Source organism: Photinus pyralis, unplaced genomic scaffold (genome assembly GCF_008802855.1).
Source record: "Photinus pyralis isolate 1611_PpyrPB1 unplaced genomic scaffold, Ppyr1.3 Ppyr1.4_LG6, whole genome shotgun sequence".
Classification (NCBI taxonomy): domain Eukaryota; kingdom Metazoa; phylum Arthropoda; class Insecta; order Coleoptera; family Lampyridae; genus Photinus; species Photinus pyralis.
Genome location: NW_022170663.1, coordinates 23,904,324 through 23,919,742, shown reverse-complemented (window position 1 = coordinate 23,919,742; position 15,419 = coordinate 23,904,324). Strand labels below are relative to the sequence as shown.

Below are 15,419 nucleotides of genomic sequence, written 5' to 3'. Positions count from 1 at the left end.
ACTGGCACCGGTTCAAATAGCTGTTGGACCGGATCGCAAAGCCGATTGATAGCTGTTGGACTAGTTGGCAAAGCAGATGAACCAGTTGGGAAAGCTGATAGACCAGTTGACAAAGCAGTTGGACCAGTTGGCAAAGCTAATGGACCAGTTGGCAAAGCTGATAGACCAGTTGACAAAGCACTTGGACCAGTTGGCAAAGCTGATAGACCAGTTGGCAAAGCAGTTGGATCAGTTGGCAAAGCTGATGTACCAGTTGGAAAAGCTGATGGACCTGATGGACAAAGCCGTTGGATAGCTGTTGGACCGGTTCTATTAAATCAGATTATAATCTAATATAGCAGTCGAACCCTTTTCGATATCTACCGTAGTCAAAGTCTTTCACTATACAGATAAAATTATACTTATCCACCCAACACTTTGAACACATTAATTTAAACTGATCAAAGGTCATATCTGTACCAACGTGCTCGTCATACACATGTTTTAAATTTAAATAGTCTTGTTTGAATAGAACAATAACGTTAACATTATCGCGTATTAATTGTTTCGGTATCTTTGAATATGTTTGACAAAGATAGAATGAGTCCACCCCGGAATGTCGTCCTCTGCAGAAGTAATCTCTAATTACGTCTTGATTTAGACAGGCCACGTCATCAAAGATCATTATCGAATTCTTATTAATCTCTTCGAGAGTGATTACGTCAGCCTTATCGCTAAAAGCATTGTACTCAATACCCTTGATAGGTGTAAGTATTTGCTCCAGGTACTTGTACTTTGGCTGCTCTAGCGACTTTGAGTATACATACACGTTTTCAAACGAAAGGCCGTGCGGTGCTTCCAATAAACTAATCATGACATTTGTCTTTCCGCACCCCGAAGGACCGCAGATCACTGCTCTAATTGATGCTGGAAATAAAGGCCCATGCCTCCCCACTACTTCTGATTTTAGAAAATCGTGATTATCTACGTTTAAATGTTGAGGCTGCTTTATAAACATCATTATTAGTCGCTGGTTCTAGTTATACTAACAGTTCATGGCTAATCACCGAGTAAGAAAGGGGTTGATTAACACTTTAATAAACAAATTACCAGTAGAACTTCATATTCCCGGATATCAGTACTGCGGCCCTGGAACAAAGTTGGAACAGCGTTTAGCTCGCGGTGATTCTGGAATAAATCCGTTGGATGCTGCATGTAAACAACACGATATCGCGTACGGTCAATTCAAAGACTTAGAGCATCGCCATCAAGCTGACAAGGACCTTCAAAACCAAGCTTGGAGTCGCATAAAATCGAAAGATTCGAGTTTTGGAGAAAAAACTGCCGCTTTAGCCGTAGCCGCCGCGATGAAAGTTAAAAGGAAGCTAGGAATGGGAGTTGCGCAACGCAAGAAGAAAGAAAGAAAAATGAAGCATAAGAGTTGCTCGTTTAGAGGAGGAGTTCTATTGCATGCTCGAAATTCAATAAGGCGGATGAAAGATGCAAGCATAAAGAAACTTGTCGATGTGAGTTTGGCCGCGGCAAAGAAAGCGGTTAAAGTAGCGGGCGGTAAAAAGAAGGTGCGAGTGCCGAGAGTTATTCCTATACCTAAAATTGGCGGCTTTCTTCCTTTCCTTATACCGTTATTTGCGGGCCTTTCGGCTGCCGGTGCACTAGCCGGTGGAGCAAGTGGGATAGCTAAAGCGGTTAACGAAGCATCTGCAGCTAAGAAGCAATTGGAAGAGAGTCAACGTCATAATGCCACAATGGAGGCTGTAGCGTTGGGCAATAAAAGCGGTGGAGCACTCTACCTTAAGCCATATAAGAAGGGTTACGCCTTATATTTGAAACCTTTTCCAAAAAACGACTAAACTTGCCGCGGAAAGCATTAACCAATTTCGATCTGCATAAATACGCTAAAAATGTACCGTTCTTTAGAGGAGTATTCATGCGCAACACATTACCTCAAAAGCCCCATTTTAACGAATGCGCTATTGTGAACCTGGATGATAGCCAGGGAAGAGGTACTCATTGGGTTGCTTACAAGAAACGCGGCAGGAAAGCGGTTTACTATGATAGTTTTGGAGACTTAGGCCCTCCAAATGAAATAGTTAAATACTTAAAAGGTTGTAAGATTGTTTATAATTATGATAGAGAGCAAAACTATAACACGTTTATATGTGGACACTTGTGTTTAAACTTTCTGTATAATAAATAATTTACATCTAAAACGCTAGTTTTCATTTCTACCTATCAATCATGTCTCGAACGTTCACGCTAACGGGTGTAGGAAACGTGCTCAGTACTACGTATTTCCCACCAATAGAGCTTGACTCGAGTTTCCAATATGGCTTGGGATTGGTGGGATTTTACGGATGCAATTCTATACGAAATATATTCGAAGGTAATAATAAATTTTATTATACATCGAACGATGCAAAGGAACAAGAGATTACAATTCCAAGTGGAGCATATGAAATTGAAGAGATCAATAGGTATTTGCAGAAATATATTAACCAACCAAACGACTCGATGGATTTTATCTTAAGACCCAACAATAATACCTTAAAGTGCGAAATGGAAACCAAACACAATGTTGATTTTACCAAGACGGGTTCTATTGGGCGCATGCTCGGATTCTCGCCATCTATTTACAAAGGAGGTATGGTTCACGAGTCCGACTTGGATGTGCAAATAGTCAACGCCACAAATATACATGTTGAGTGCAATTTAACCGGAGGAGCGTATCGGAATAGTGAAAAATCTCACACCATTTTTGAATTCGACGTGCACGTTGAACCAGGCTATCGTATGGTCAAGGAACCCACCAGCATTATATATTTACCCGTACTTACCCATCAAATTGATAACATTACCTTGCGATTGCTTGACCAAGAAGGTAAACTAGTGGACTTTGGTGAAGAAAAAGTGACTATTAGATTGGAATTGAAAAAATATGGGCCTTAAAATCTTTTACAAGAGCGGATCTTCACTCAGTCAGGCTTCGCGTACAGACGAGCAAACATCGTCGGGTGCATTAACTGAAAACGACGTAAAGTTTCTGGAATATCTTGGTTACAAAGTACTCCGAAAATATGGAAGAAGCGCTGAAAAATCTCTTCAGTAGCGTAAAGTATGAGGATATGATTGTGGAATGCGATCGGCGAACCTACCATCCTTACTCGACGAATGCTTATGGTAACTCGGACGAAATCAATCTTGTAATTCAAAAGGAGGATCTTATCACGGCCACCTACGATAGCGTGATCTACTTGGAGGGAACGCTTACTTCATCGGAAGCGAAGCAGTTCGAGTTGACCAACAATGCTCCACTATTTCTCTTCGATGAAATTAGATTTACGCTGGGAGATCAAGTGATAGAAATCGTGAGATTACCCGGAATAAACAGCGCAATCAAGGGATTTTGTTCCTATACAACGGACCAAAGTAATTGTTTATCACAAGCAGGATGGAGTCCCCGCAATAAACCTCTGCAACTCCTAAACGCCAACAAGACAGCCTTCTGTGCATCTATACCGCTAAAACATGTGCTAGGATTCGCGGAAGGGTATAAAAAACCATTAGTCAACATACGACAAGAACTAACATTAATTCGCTCAAAAACCGATGAAGACTGTTATAAAAGCGAAGCGGAGGTGAAAATTAGCCTTAGTAAAGTAACCTGGAAGGTTCCATACGTAATTCCTAACGATTCCATGAAGCTGTCTATATACAGTAGAATTGATAAAAATGTTCCGATCCAAGTAGCATTTCACGCTAGAGATTTATATGCGTATCCAGCATTGCCATCAACCCGCTCTTTGGTATGGCCGGTAAAAAGTAGCACCGGTTTTCAACGACCTCAATGGCTTCTGGTGGCCTTTCAGACTAAGAAACGAAACCAAAAAGGAGAGAATGCATCGCAGTTCGATCATTTAGGCGTCGAAAATATAAAAGCGAACATCAACAACAGAAGATACCCGTATGAGCAGCAGAATCTCTCCTTCGCGGACAACAAGTATATAGATGCCTACGAAGAATATCTAAACTTTCGGACGCAATACTACGATTCTGAAAGTAGTTCTCTTCTCAGTTACGAGGAGTTTAAGAAACAACCAATATTCGTAATCAACTGTACTCGTCACAATGAAAGTATTCATAATGTGGTTATCGACTTGAAACTGGAAGTTGAAACATCTGAAGCATTTGCAGCCGACACCTCCGCTTACTGTATAATTTTGCATGATGTTTTAATTGAATACGAGCCATTTACTAATATAGTACGTAAAATTTAATTTGCATTATGCGATTTTAATGTACCTATTGCGAAAATATATAATACATTTTGAAAATGGTGCTTTTCTTTTCCCTATGTATATATAAACAACAAACTTATCACCAAACTATTTTATTGTTTCTCCTTCAGCATTTTCTCGGTTACATCTTTTACAAATCTTTGAGGGTGAATATTTACAATTTCTGCTAAAAATGAAAAAATCTCTTAAACATGAGTGTGTGCAACCAACTTTTTTAGTAACTTAAGATTTTGACAGAAAAATTTTCCTCTTGACAAAATGTTTTGTTCATCGAACAGACCGTCCTTGCAAAGATCATCCGCTACTTCATCCGCAAAGTCCTGATAGTACCAGTACGTCGAATAATCGCTTAGAAAATCCAATTTTTGATGTACAAAATGTACAGCGGAGAGGAAACGATTTACGGCTTCTTCGGTTAGCACTATGGAATTGAATCCTTGACTTATTCTTATACCCCTACTACCATTTTCACAGTCAGCCAACGTAATTTTTATACCGTACCCTACGAACACTTCATGTTCCAACTGGTCGGTACTTTTAAGCATGAGTCGAATGTTGTGCTCGGTTTTAATAGCGGAAATATCGCTCCATTCGGAAATATTAAAATGCAAACAACTTTCTCGGAGTGGAGGGCAAAATATCTGCACCACTGGCTCGAAACTATTCCTCAATGAATTTCCCACTTCTAGCAAAGTTGAGCAATCGAGAAACATGGACCATGTTGATATTAAATCTTCTGCTCCTACAAGAAACAACGGGCTTAATTAGTAGGGTCATAATTATTTTCACCATGATCATATTACCTGTATGTGCCTCGACTATCTTCGGGGAGGGATTATCGACCCAAGTAAGGTTAATATTTGGATCATCATTCCATAAATCATCCATAATGTCTGCTATTCTCGTAACTAATGAATTTTAATGTAAATGTTGTTTGCTTTTATACGCTAATTTGTAGGTATACCGCTTTAGCACTAAATTCGTAATACGCGGTTCGGGGGCTCATCATACTTAGGGGTCGTTCCCTTATTTCAAGGACATTGACCGAAGCATAAATACAAAGAATGTAATATTAGAATAATGCGTCTAAAAATAAAAATAAAGCATAAAGAAGATAAGATTTTTCGCACACGATTTAAGCGTCTTATCATAGCTGCTATAAATAAACACTATTGCGAGATTGCAGCTTCCCATCCTAATTATAATAACAAACAACTAAATTTCGCACCCGCGCCGCTAATGATTTATTGTAATGATTGTATTTTGTCAAAGCATATTCGAAAACCAATGTCATATTAGAATGTAATATTAGAATAATGCGTCTAAAAATAAAGCATAAAGAAGATAAGCTCATTTCCTTTCTAGTTAGCAATATGAATAATTATTTTTCGCACACGAGCGTCGTACGTATTATTTTATCATTTTAACGCGCTTCCCCGCCAAATAGCCCCTAGCCCCTAGCCCCTATCGGCGACACACCCCCGCGTTATACCCTTCTACAACTCGCAAACATCCCAACGCTCTCCGTAGCGTTGTGTGGCTTGTGAGCTTATACGGCCATTCTAACAATACTTGAACTGCTAAACGTTCATATCTCAAAGCCTCGCTTAGCTCAGATGGTTAAGGCGGCAGATTCGTAATTCACGTATCGTGGGTTCGATTCCCAACGCAGATTGAAAAAAAAAAAATTTTTGTCTATAGCAATCACGTGACCGATGACGCGATTCCAAAATAACATCCAAGATGGCGGATGGAGCGAGAGAGGCAGACAGACAGACGGTCAAAAATGGCGCCCAACAAAATGGCGGGATTAGATACTAATAAAATGGCGGCCGATCCAAGATGGAGGATTTAGTGACGGGGCATAGGGGGGCGTGCTCGTCTCTGATTGGCTGTGACGTCACGAGCTCGTCTCTGATTGGCTGTGACGTCACGAGCTCGTCTCTGATTGGCTGTGACGTCACTTCCTGATCCAGAAGTCACATTGCTCATCTACTATCTATATCGATCGCAATCCGAAACCCAATGGAGCACGTAAGTTTGAATTAATTGGATTTTAATAATAATAAAATAATAATTTTTATTGCATTTAAAGTAATTTTCTTTACAAAAACTTATTGCAAGGTTTAGCGGTATACTAAAATAAAATACCTACACTAGCAAACACTAATTTAAGTAACTATTCCTTCATATGATAATTGACAAGGGCTTGTAGTCAGATAGGTGACAAAATTAAGCAGTGATCTCGTCATTTCTATAGACCCGTTTAATGCACATTGTTCAATAATAATCACTAACAAAATTTAATTCTAGTGTTACCGAGAGTGTTACAGGAAAATTCAGCAACAGTATTACGTTTAGAAGATACGTTAGATTGTTTACAAAATACAGAAATTATTTTTGCGCCATATTAAATCAATTATAGGCTTCTACGTCAACGATTAAGGCGATTGACTGAATGTGTGAGTAGTTGGTACCATTGGGACTGAGAAAATATCACTTTTGCTTTTGCTGTTGAAAGGACAGGCAATATTTTGTGAAAGAAGAGCGTATTTACGTTAATAAGCCATTGTTGTATCTTTTCTAAATAATATTGACTGTTATAAATTGATCCATTTCAATGCTATTATTAATTTGTTGTCAGTTAATTGTAAATAAATAAATCACGCAATTAAATGGACGTTACAATTCATTTATTGTGAATGTAACCTGGAATGTAATGACCTTAGGAATCCTCCAAGCCGGCACTGCAATCGTGACATACCCTATAATTACATACAGTGGGCACCTTTGAATCTCGGTGGCGGTCGGCTCGGATTGGATAGCACGTTGTGTAATCGGTTCTTTTATGTTTTGGAGCGTGAGACATAATCTGGAAGGAAATTGATTAAAATGCAGAATTTTTGTGCATAAGGAAAGACAAGAATCAACAAAATACTCGTATATTACGCACACAATAAGGTGATACTAGGAAAATCTTTATGGATAAAAACCTGGTATAACCCACACATATACATTAAATTGCCCCCCCCCCCTCGTAGGTTGCTAAGATACAAGAGCTGCCGTCCGCACGGGATGAGCGCAAGCAACAGACACACCGAAGAATCTCGCTGTATAAGGTAGTTACTCTACGAAAACATCAAATTAAAGGACTCCCTTCTCGTATATTGCTAAGCCATCAGAGCTGCAGTCTGCACGAGATGAAGGAGTAACATCTGCCGCCGATAATCAAACTGCATGCGGTACTCCCTCCGCGGAATAGTTAAATCTAACAATAGAGAGCAAACACCACACTGATAATAAAATTCCTAATAAATACTTAATAAAACAAAAAAAAAGTAAAGCCAGAATCACCAGTGCAGTACAACAAACAAACATGTTTCAGATAACGGTACTCAAAACAAAAGCATGAAGTACCCCACGCCTCAATATGTTTGTACTTTTAATAACCATATTCATTGTTTTATCTGTTTACATGTAATTTTGACGAGTGTAAGTGTAACCACGCAGAAACACAAATATATATTATTATATTATTATTATCAGTTTTTTTTTGCAATATGTAAATACTAACAAATTGTGACATGAAATTCAAAAATTAATAGTTAGTACAAGAAAGAATAAGATGATTACTACCTAAAAATACTCTTTTCAAATGAAACAACAAAATAAACCATTACTCAAAATTCGGTTCGGTTTTACCTTCACTCAACCCTCAAGTTGCTTGAATACTACTTACTACACTCGTAGTACTTGGATGATATTACAATTGTTACGTGGACCCGCCATTTTAGCAGGATTGCCATTGGCCCGCGTCCACAGAATAAGATCTTCAGAGAACAGAAACTCAACTAAGGAACTGAGTTTTAACCAGCCGTCACCGTTAATGACCCGAAAAAAGCTTCCTTCTTTATCACAATGAGTTTAACGTCAGTTCATTAGAGAATAGTGTTTCTCGGGCTCGAAAATGTTCCTTCGCGTGTATTTTTCCATTCGTACGTGAAAGGGTGCTAGCACGGAATTGGATTATTCGCTAAAATGGAATGAAGGCAACTTTTAGGCTCGGAGAGATGGTGGCAACCGCGCTCGCTTTCCTCAATACCATTGAAGTATAACTACATAGGAAAACCTGGAATTGGTGTAAGGTGTGTTGCATACACTGCAAAGTGGTTAATTACCCCAAATATTGAAGGATATTTGGCCTCTGGCGGTAAATAATGACAATTTTAAACAGGGAAACCAGTTATACTTAGGGGCCCTTTGTTTTTCTTGTTTATCAGAGTTGAACAGTGTTGCCATATTTTTCAGTTATATCGAAAAGTAGCTTTATTTTATTTTATGTTTTTGCACCGAGTATTTCGGTGCCTAGTCCGTTTTATTGAAGCGAATGTAATTATAGATTTTTCATCCCCTTGAAAAAGAGGTGGTTTTTTTTCAGAAATCGTGAGATCTCGGAAACTGTTCAACTTTACGGGCCCAAAATTGTCTCCTTTTTTATCATAAAACTAGCTATGTTTTCTCCGAATTTCATACCCCTACGACTTTTTTTCGCAAAAAATAAGAATAAAAAACGAAAAGAACAGCTTTTCCGTTTTTTAGGAAAATTGGAGGTTATGTGAAAATAGTGCAGATACAAAAGTCGTTGATTTTTTTATTCTCTATAACTTTTATATTGAACATTTTAGCCTAAAATTAGTAGCTTTGCCACAAATTGCAAAACACCACTTTCCACCCCTTTCAACCACCGGGATTTCGTCCGCGGAAAAATTCAGCTGTTTTAATTATTTTTCCCTAATTTCTAATCATTCCCCCTGCATGAAAAACCCGGTTTGAACCAGTAATTTTTTTGTCAAAAAATGTTATATAGCCTGGACCACTGAATATAAGGTGCTTATTAAATGGTACCATCCTACCTAATTAGTAATTACTTATAATGAAAGTCCGCATTCTTACATTAAATTTGAAATTAATTACTGAGATCATTAATGTGCCTAATATTACCAGATCCTTATGTGGAGCTAGGTAAAGTTTGATTGTTTATTATGTAAACATAATGGTCCTTAGAACAGTTCTTGTTGTTTTCTTATTAGATTAAACTACATTTTTTACTTTATTTATTGTTCCTTATGATCTTACATTTCAGATCGATCCTCCCTTACATCATATTGTTATTGTCTGGCATTGAATAAAAGCTTATTCAATATTTTAATCTAGTTTATTCAAACTCAAAGCGCTTGCCAAAAATCTGGCAACGTTGGAATTTTAAAGAAGTAAAGAAATCTGCAAAGTCGGTAACTACCTTTAAATTTGTGGTTCACTTTCCCCCACAACAGAGGGACGACAGAATCCTGGGCAGATTTTCTTATTTCATCAGTTAACACGGGCGTTAAGGTGCTTATTCAATGCCAATACGTTTCTTGTTATTGCCAGACATACTTTTGTTCACGTTCGCTATGAAGCGGTATATGTTACAAACCCAAAACCAAATTTTATTCAATTGTTTAATTAACAGTTCACTCGCACATACTATCCTGAGAAAATGCCAATATATGTTAGCAGGACAGGACTCCATTTGAACTATTTTTACCTGCACAGTTGCACACCCTACCCGTAGTGGTTTATTTGGCATCACTAAGCACTTTTTTAAACGGGGATACTGTATGCGAGATACTGTATCCACGACTAAACCACTTTATTGAAATAATCTTTGCAATTCTCTCAGTAAGATGGACTTATTTGCTTTTTACCTGAAAATTCAAAAACTGATCTCTTCCGCTTTAATATATACATAACCTTCCTTTACAGCCCTGTATGTAATTGATATAATATATTGTTGTGTAAACAACGTCAGATGGACGTTTTATTTGGCTCCGGCAAATTTTCTCTAATTTAAATTTTTTACTAACTTTGAAAGTTGGTTGTTTATTGGAGGTTAAACGCAATGGCTAACATATTGGTTGAATTCGAGGACAATATTGATGTTGTACCAGAATTATTATTTCTTAGTTTTATTTAAATAATTGCCTTGCTTATTTTATTTATTTTATTGTACATTTAAATTACGTGTTAAAAAGACTAGATTTAAACATCTGGAATTTGAGTTGAATATGTAAAAGTTTGATTTCATGTTTTTCTCCGGTCTGCGATAAGAACTGTTATCGCTACACACGCTAATTAAATTTCAAGATGAGGACGTGTTATCGCCGTATTGAACACTGGCGCATTTAAGTGTGCTATCTCTTCTTAATTTAGTTCCAGCCGTACTTAGAACAAATTTCAGGGAAGCAGTGTGGCTAGCACAGTGGTGCTTAGCCGTCCTAGAGATAAACACCAGTTTCTTTTCGAGATCGAGTGGATCCCAAGGACGAGAAAACGCCAACGATGGTCTGGCGGAACCAGGAATCGAACCTACTACGTCGGTTATATTAATATACGAGGATATACTAATGCAGATCACATCAGAAAAACGAATGTAAATTTAAATGCATCAGCCTATATATTTGTGATTGTTTTGAAAGAAAATAAAATTCTTAAAAAAACTCTTTAACGCATAACAATAACTATAAGATATACTGAATTAGACATTCGAGGTAAATCCATAAAAATAAGGAAAAAAGGGGCAGTAACTTATGAAAACTAGCTAAATAGCATCAGAATGTTTTTTTGATAACATTTTTACAGTAGTGTGATAACAAACTTCAAATACTTGAGCTCGATTTTGCCTTTCAGTGCGGTAATTTTAAAAATACGCAGAATCTTTAGTAGCATTTTCAATCGCTATAAATTTTCAGAGCAGGCTTAACAACCAACAATACCTCATCTGCTTTCCGAACCCTTTCAATTATACTGTTCATAGCGATTAAGGTTATATTAATCTCAAAATAGCGTTTACCCCAAAGATGAGATGTGCGAGGTGTAGGCGCGGTCAACAGAACAGTTTGTCACCTGCGCTTTTCGACTTTATCTTTGAGAAAAACTTCATGGAAAACTTCTTTCTCCAGTTCTCTTTTAATCGAAATCGTCGACTTACAGGTCCACTTTTCAATTACGAAATTCTTAATTAAAAGGCAATTAAGACGGTCTGAAAACCTTTAGAAACCTAATAAGTAGTAACGGCTCTAGTAATGAAGCAAACGGGTTTAACGACGCGTCTTTTTAATCACAGTACAACGGTTTAAGCGTTTTGCGTGAGGTTATCGTAGTTCTAATTTGCAATAATGTCGAAAAACCGGCAGGGTGTCGTCACGCGGAATTATGTGCGGGTGACACATATTCTTTTGCTTAAATTTCCACAAAAAAATGAATAAAAGGTGAACAAATAAATCGATGAACTTGATCGGATCGAAACAAATAGAACAGTACCTTGAATGTAACTTAAAGTAGGCTCAACTAGGTCGACCGACGTCTGGTATCGATCTGCAACCCCTAAATAGCATGAATGAAACATTACACCGGTTGTACTTGATGGTGACCGTCGGCAGCTTTATGTAACTTCGCGTTCCCTTAACAAAACGTCTAGAGGTGAATTGTTAGCTAGGTCAGTTCTAATCGAATTACTGACCTAGTGATAAATTTTTAATCGCGTAGGGTGGAGAAATTACATGCCGTTGTCATTAATTTTCAAGCCAGACGGCGTTAGTAGTTTTTCCTTCGGTTTTATTGTGCCATTTCCAACGCACGCTATCGTTAGGCTATGATTATCATAATGTATTCATCAATCCGACAGACGACATTAACGTTATTGGGCACTGCCTGTATTTGATGGAGGCCAGGCCGTTCATTATATTGACTTTCATATAAACCTTTCGATTTATTACTTGTAAGTGCTATGATTTTGTAAATGGGTTTTGAAATGCGACTTTTCGAGGTCGCCCTTCCGTGTCCATTATTTATTGAATAAATAATTTTCTATTAATATGGCAGTCGGACAGAAACACGGCAATCGTTAGTTTTCCTAACAGTTGTGAGATGTCGCCTTTACCGCCGTCTAGAGCTTAATAACTGATATAATCATAAGAAACGTATAGGTATCACACTTTTATTTTTGCCACAAACACACAAACAGAAAATGAATGAAAAGCTCCAAAGCACCTAAAAATGGGTACACACAAAAATACCTAAATGTAGGTTCATGGTACACTTCTCCATATTGAAATCCAGGCTATATTATATCAAGAATGCTACGGACTAGAGCTAGACTATTCCCACAAGAAAAAAATTGAAGTTTGCTGCCGATTTTTTTATCGTTGATCCCAATCTGCACCTTACTTTGAAAAAAGGTACAGTCCTTGAACGGACTTTTCTGACATATCATCACGACCATGATGTTATTTCAAAACCTCAGCCTTCTAGATGTTGACTTTGCTTACAATGTCTTGACCTTTCTTCTCAAGATATCGTTCCTCAATGGTTTTGTCAAAAATTATCCTTAAGGTCTCGGTTTTTTCGATTTTTTTAATTAAGATCTTGACATGTTTCACAAGATATTCTTTGCATGATTGTAATATCACTACTGTGAATACTTTACTATCAAAGCTTCTTAAGCCATTTGCTCAAGATCTTGACTTTTATGTTGGGTTTCTTTTACTTGTGATTTGGGTTTACTATTTTTGCCTTTGTCGGAAAGATATTGACCACTGCTCAGAATGACGACCTCTTTTCTCAAGATCTTGACATTTTTGTGTCTCAAACACTGTTTCCGTTGTTCAGATATGTGCACTGTTGTATTTCTGCAAATTTTCCATTTTCTAGGAAAGTCGTTCGACACCTAGGTATTCTTGCACCATTAGGGCGTTGTGTGCGGTGCACCATCATGTTGAAACCAACAGTATTGTTTTTTTATTGTGTCCCGTACATTGTTATAGTCGTGATAGAAATGCTACCCAATACAGTGTGTATTTTTTATGGATCCTATAAAGATTAGGTTGATGATGATTTTTCCGAAACGAAACGGTGTATTGCAAATCTCTCAATGCTGTGTGGTAGAGCTTAACAAGTGGCAATGAGAACATGTTCCATTTTTTCTCAAATGAAAATCGCAAATTTCTCTTCCCTCGACATCTTGGGCAGAGTGTATACTCTGCAAGAAATATCACATCCTACAGATTTATTGAGATATGTTGACCTATTTTCTGAGAACCTTCACTTTTTCTCAAGGTTTTGATCCTTTTATGGGATTTTTTCGAAAGAAAAAAAGTCCTCTTAAGTAATGGCTTTGTCCATCTGTTCCTCGGCTAACTCAAGAACGAAAAGAGACAGCCATGTCCGAATGCGAGCTGAGTGGCAAAAAATCGTTGCGATTCTTCGTATCTTGTTCTCACGATCTTAGTCTTTTCCTCAAGATATTGACCTCTCCTTCTCAAGATTCGACTTCCGTTTCCAAACTTTTCCTGAAGACCTATCTCGAAGTCGTGAGCCATTATCCCAACATATTGGCCTTTTCTTTGAAGATTTTGACCTTATTTCACAAGGTGTTAGCTTTTGATATCCTACTTTTGATCTGAATTCCCAATTAACCCAATTAATCTTTCTCTTCATTGCGAATACTTTAAGATGTATCTTTTTCTAAAAATATTGCCTTTTTTTTCTCAGCTGACTCGAAAGGTATACAGAAACAAATTTTTAGAGACGCTTTAACAATTTTCCGCCACCTCCTTACGATATTCTTCCATTGTTTCAAGAACGGTCGAAAAACGCTTGCATCAGCCATGCTTGAAAACGTACATCCTCTTTCATCTGAAAGGAAACACTTATAGTTTCATACCGACGTTCATGACCACACCGTATGTTTGTTGAAAACGACAGCGCTTCGTTACGAAACTGTTGGTTTTAGGAGGTAAAGGTAATTGATTTAATTTCTAAAGTTTTGTTTCAGCCGCCGTTATCGAAAACAAATGCTGTAATTAATTCTTCGTTTGCACTCGAAAGCTTTTGTCATTTAGAAGACGAGGGCGATTAATATTTTAGAATTTCAGCTTCGTTAAGTCATTATTAGAAGGTTTTAGTTTTGTATGGTAATTTAAAACGAGGCCGTGGAAATCTTTGCGCCGGTGTCAGTTTGATATAGGAGACCTTTTGGCCTGACCTGAGACATTCCAAGAGACAATGGGTGTTAATTAGAATTATGAATTCAGAAATATTATTAGGGAAATTAAGTAAGTGTCATTAGAGGTAGATAATTTAATGAGATGCAGTAAATGGCATCCGATTAATGGCTGTCTGTCGGCGCCCTTAACTAATTTGATTTTTAAGACCAAATACAGATTTTTAGGACGCCCACAAGCCGCACAATTAATTAGGGAAGGTTTAATTTTTGATGTAGATAACCGAATGCGCTGTGTCAGCTGGGAAAACCGCCGAACCCCCCATGAAGCTAAATTTTATAAAAGGTAAAGCCGTTGTATCGTACCTGTTGTAGAGGGGATCTTTTGCCTTTTGCATCTTCGCAAACTTCGTTTCGTAAGTACCTACCGTAATTTTTTAGTTTTTTCGTAAGTTTACTTTGGTATCCGCACAGCATTTAAACACACATTGCTTCCAATCGGTTCAGCCGTTTTGCCGGAAATGAAAATAATAATTTTTCGGAGATTTGTTGATAACGAGCCTAACTCTCAAATAGTTTGCATGGAACAATGACTAAAGCTTTTTCGCACCTCATACCCGTACGACAGACGATAATGGACCCCCCCTCTCCGAAAATAAAAGGAAGACGAGCACTAAATCAAGGACAAAATTTGGGGAAATCTCACTAGGCGATCCTATCAAATTGTGGAAAAATAAACGTAAGGCAGGAAAATCAGTACAGCCAACAAACAAGACAATAAGAATTCTAAATAATAACACGCCACTGGCATACAAGCAACCAACAAAACCCCAGGAAAATCCCTAATTATAAAAATATCTACGCTAACCTGAAATAGAAACAAATGAGAACTCATGCAGGGGTTTGAAAGCGGTAACACTTAAAATAAAAATTAAAGACGAAAATGGATTGCAACAACCTCCTCCCCTCTTTTAAAAACACCCTGCTATATTTATCTAATGAAAACAAGTTTAAATACAATTCGCAAAAATACGAAGCGTGCTTCACGAATTTTAAATTAATTAATTTAAGTAAACCCCACA

General features: G+C 37.6%; 2 protein-coding genes across 2 annotated transcripts; one reads left to right on the top strand and one right to left on the bottom strand.

Moving 5' to 3' along the window:
• The first annotated feature begins 3,074 nt into the window (after positions 1–3,074).
• Positions 3,075–4,274, top strand: LOC116174553. The gene has a single exon (XM_031492490.1). The coding sequence runs from the start codon at positions 3,075–3,077 to the stop codon at positions 4,272–4,274; it is 1,200 nt and encodes a 399-aa protein (XP_031348350.1).
• Positions 4,275–4,480: 206 nt separating this feature from the next.
• Positions 4,481–5,521, bottom strand: LOC116174552. Its single transcript, XM_031492489.1, has 2 exons — positions 5,099–5,521; positions 4,481–5,037 (listed from the first exon to the last, which is right to left on the bottom strand). Exons 1-2 carry the CDS (start codon positions 5,181–5,183, stop codon positions 4,481–4,483), a joined length of 642 nt encoding a protein of 213 aa, XP_031348349.1. The 5' UTR covers positions 5,184–5,521.
• Positions 5,522–15,419: the final 9,898 nt, after the last annotated feature.

Excerpts from the sequence above, each read along its gene's own strand:
- LOC116174553 (XM_031492490.1), top strand. The coding sequence starts at position 3,075 with ATGGAAGAAGCGCTGAAAAATCTCTTCAGTAGCGTAAAGTATGAGGAT.
- LOC116174552 (XM_031492489.1), bottom strand. The coding sequence starts at position 5,183 with ATGGATGATTTATGGAATGATGATCCAAATATTAACCTTACTTGGGTC. Across the intron at positions 5,038-5,098 it reads GATAGTCGAGGCACATACAG|GAGCAGAAGATTTAATATCA; the intron begins GTAATATGATCA and ends TGTTTCTTGTAG.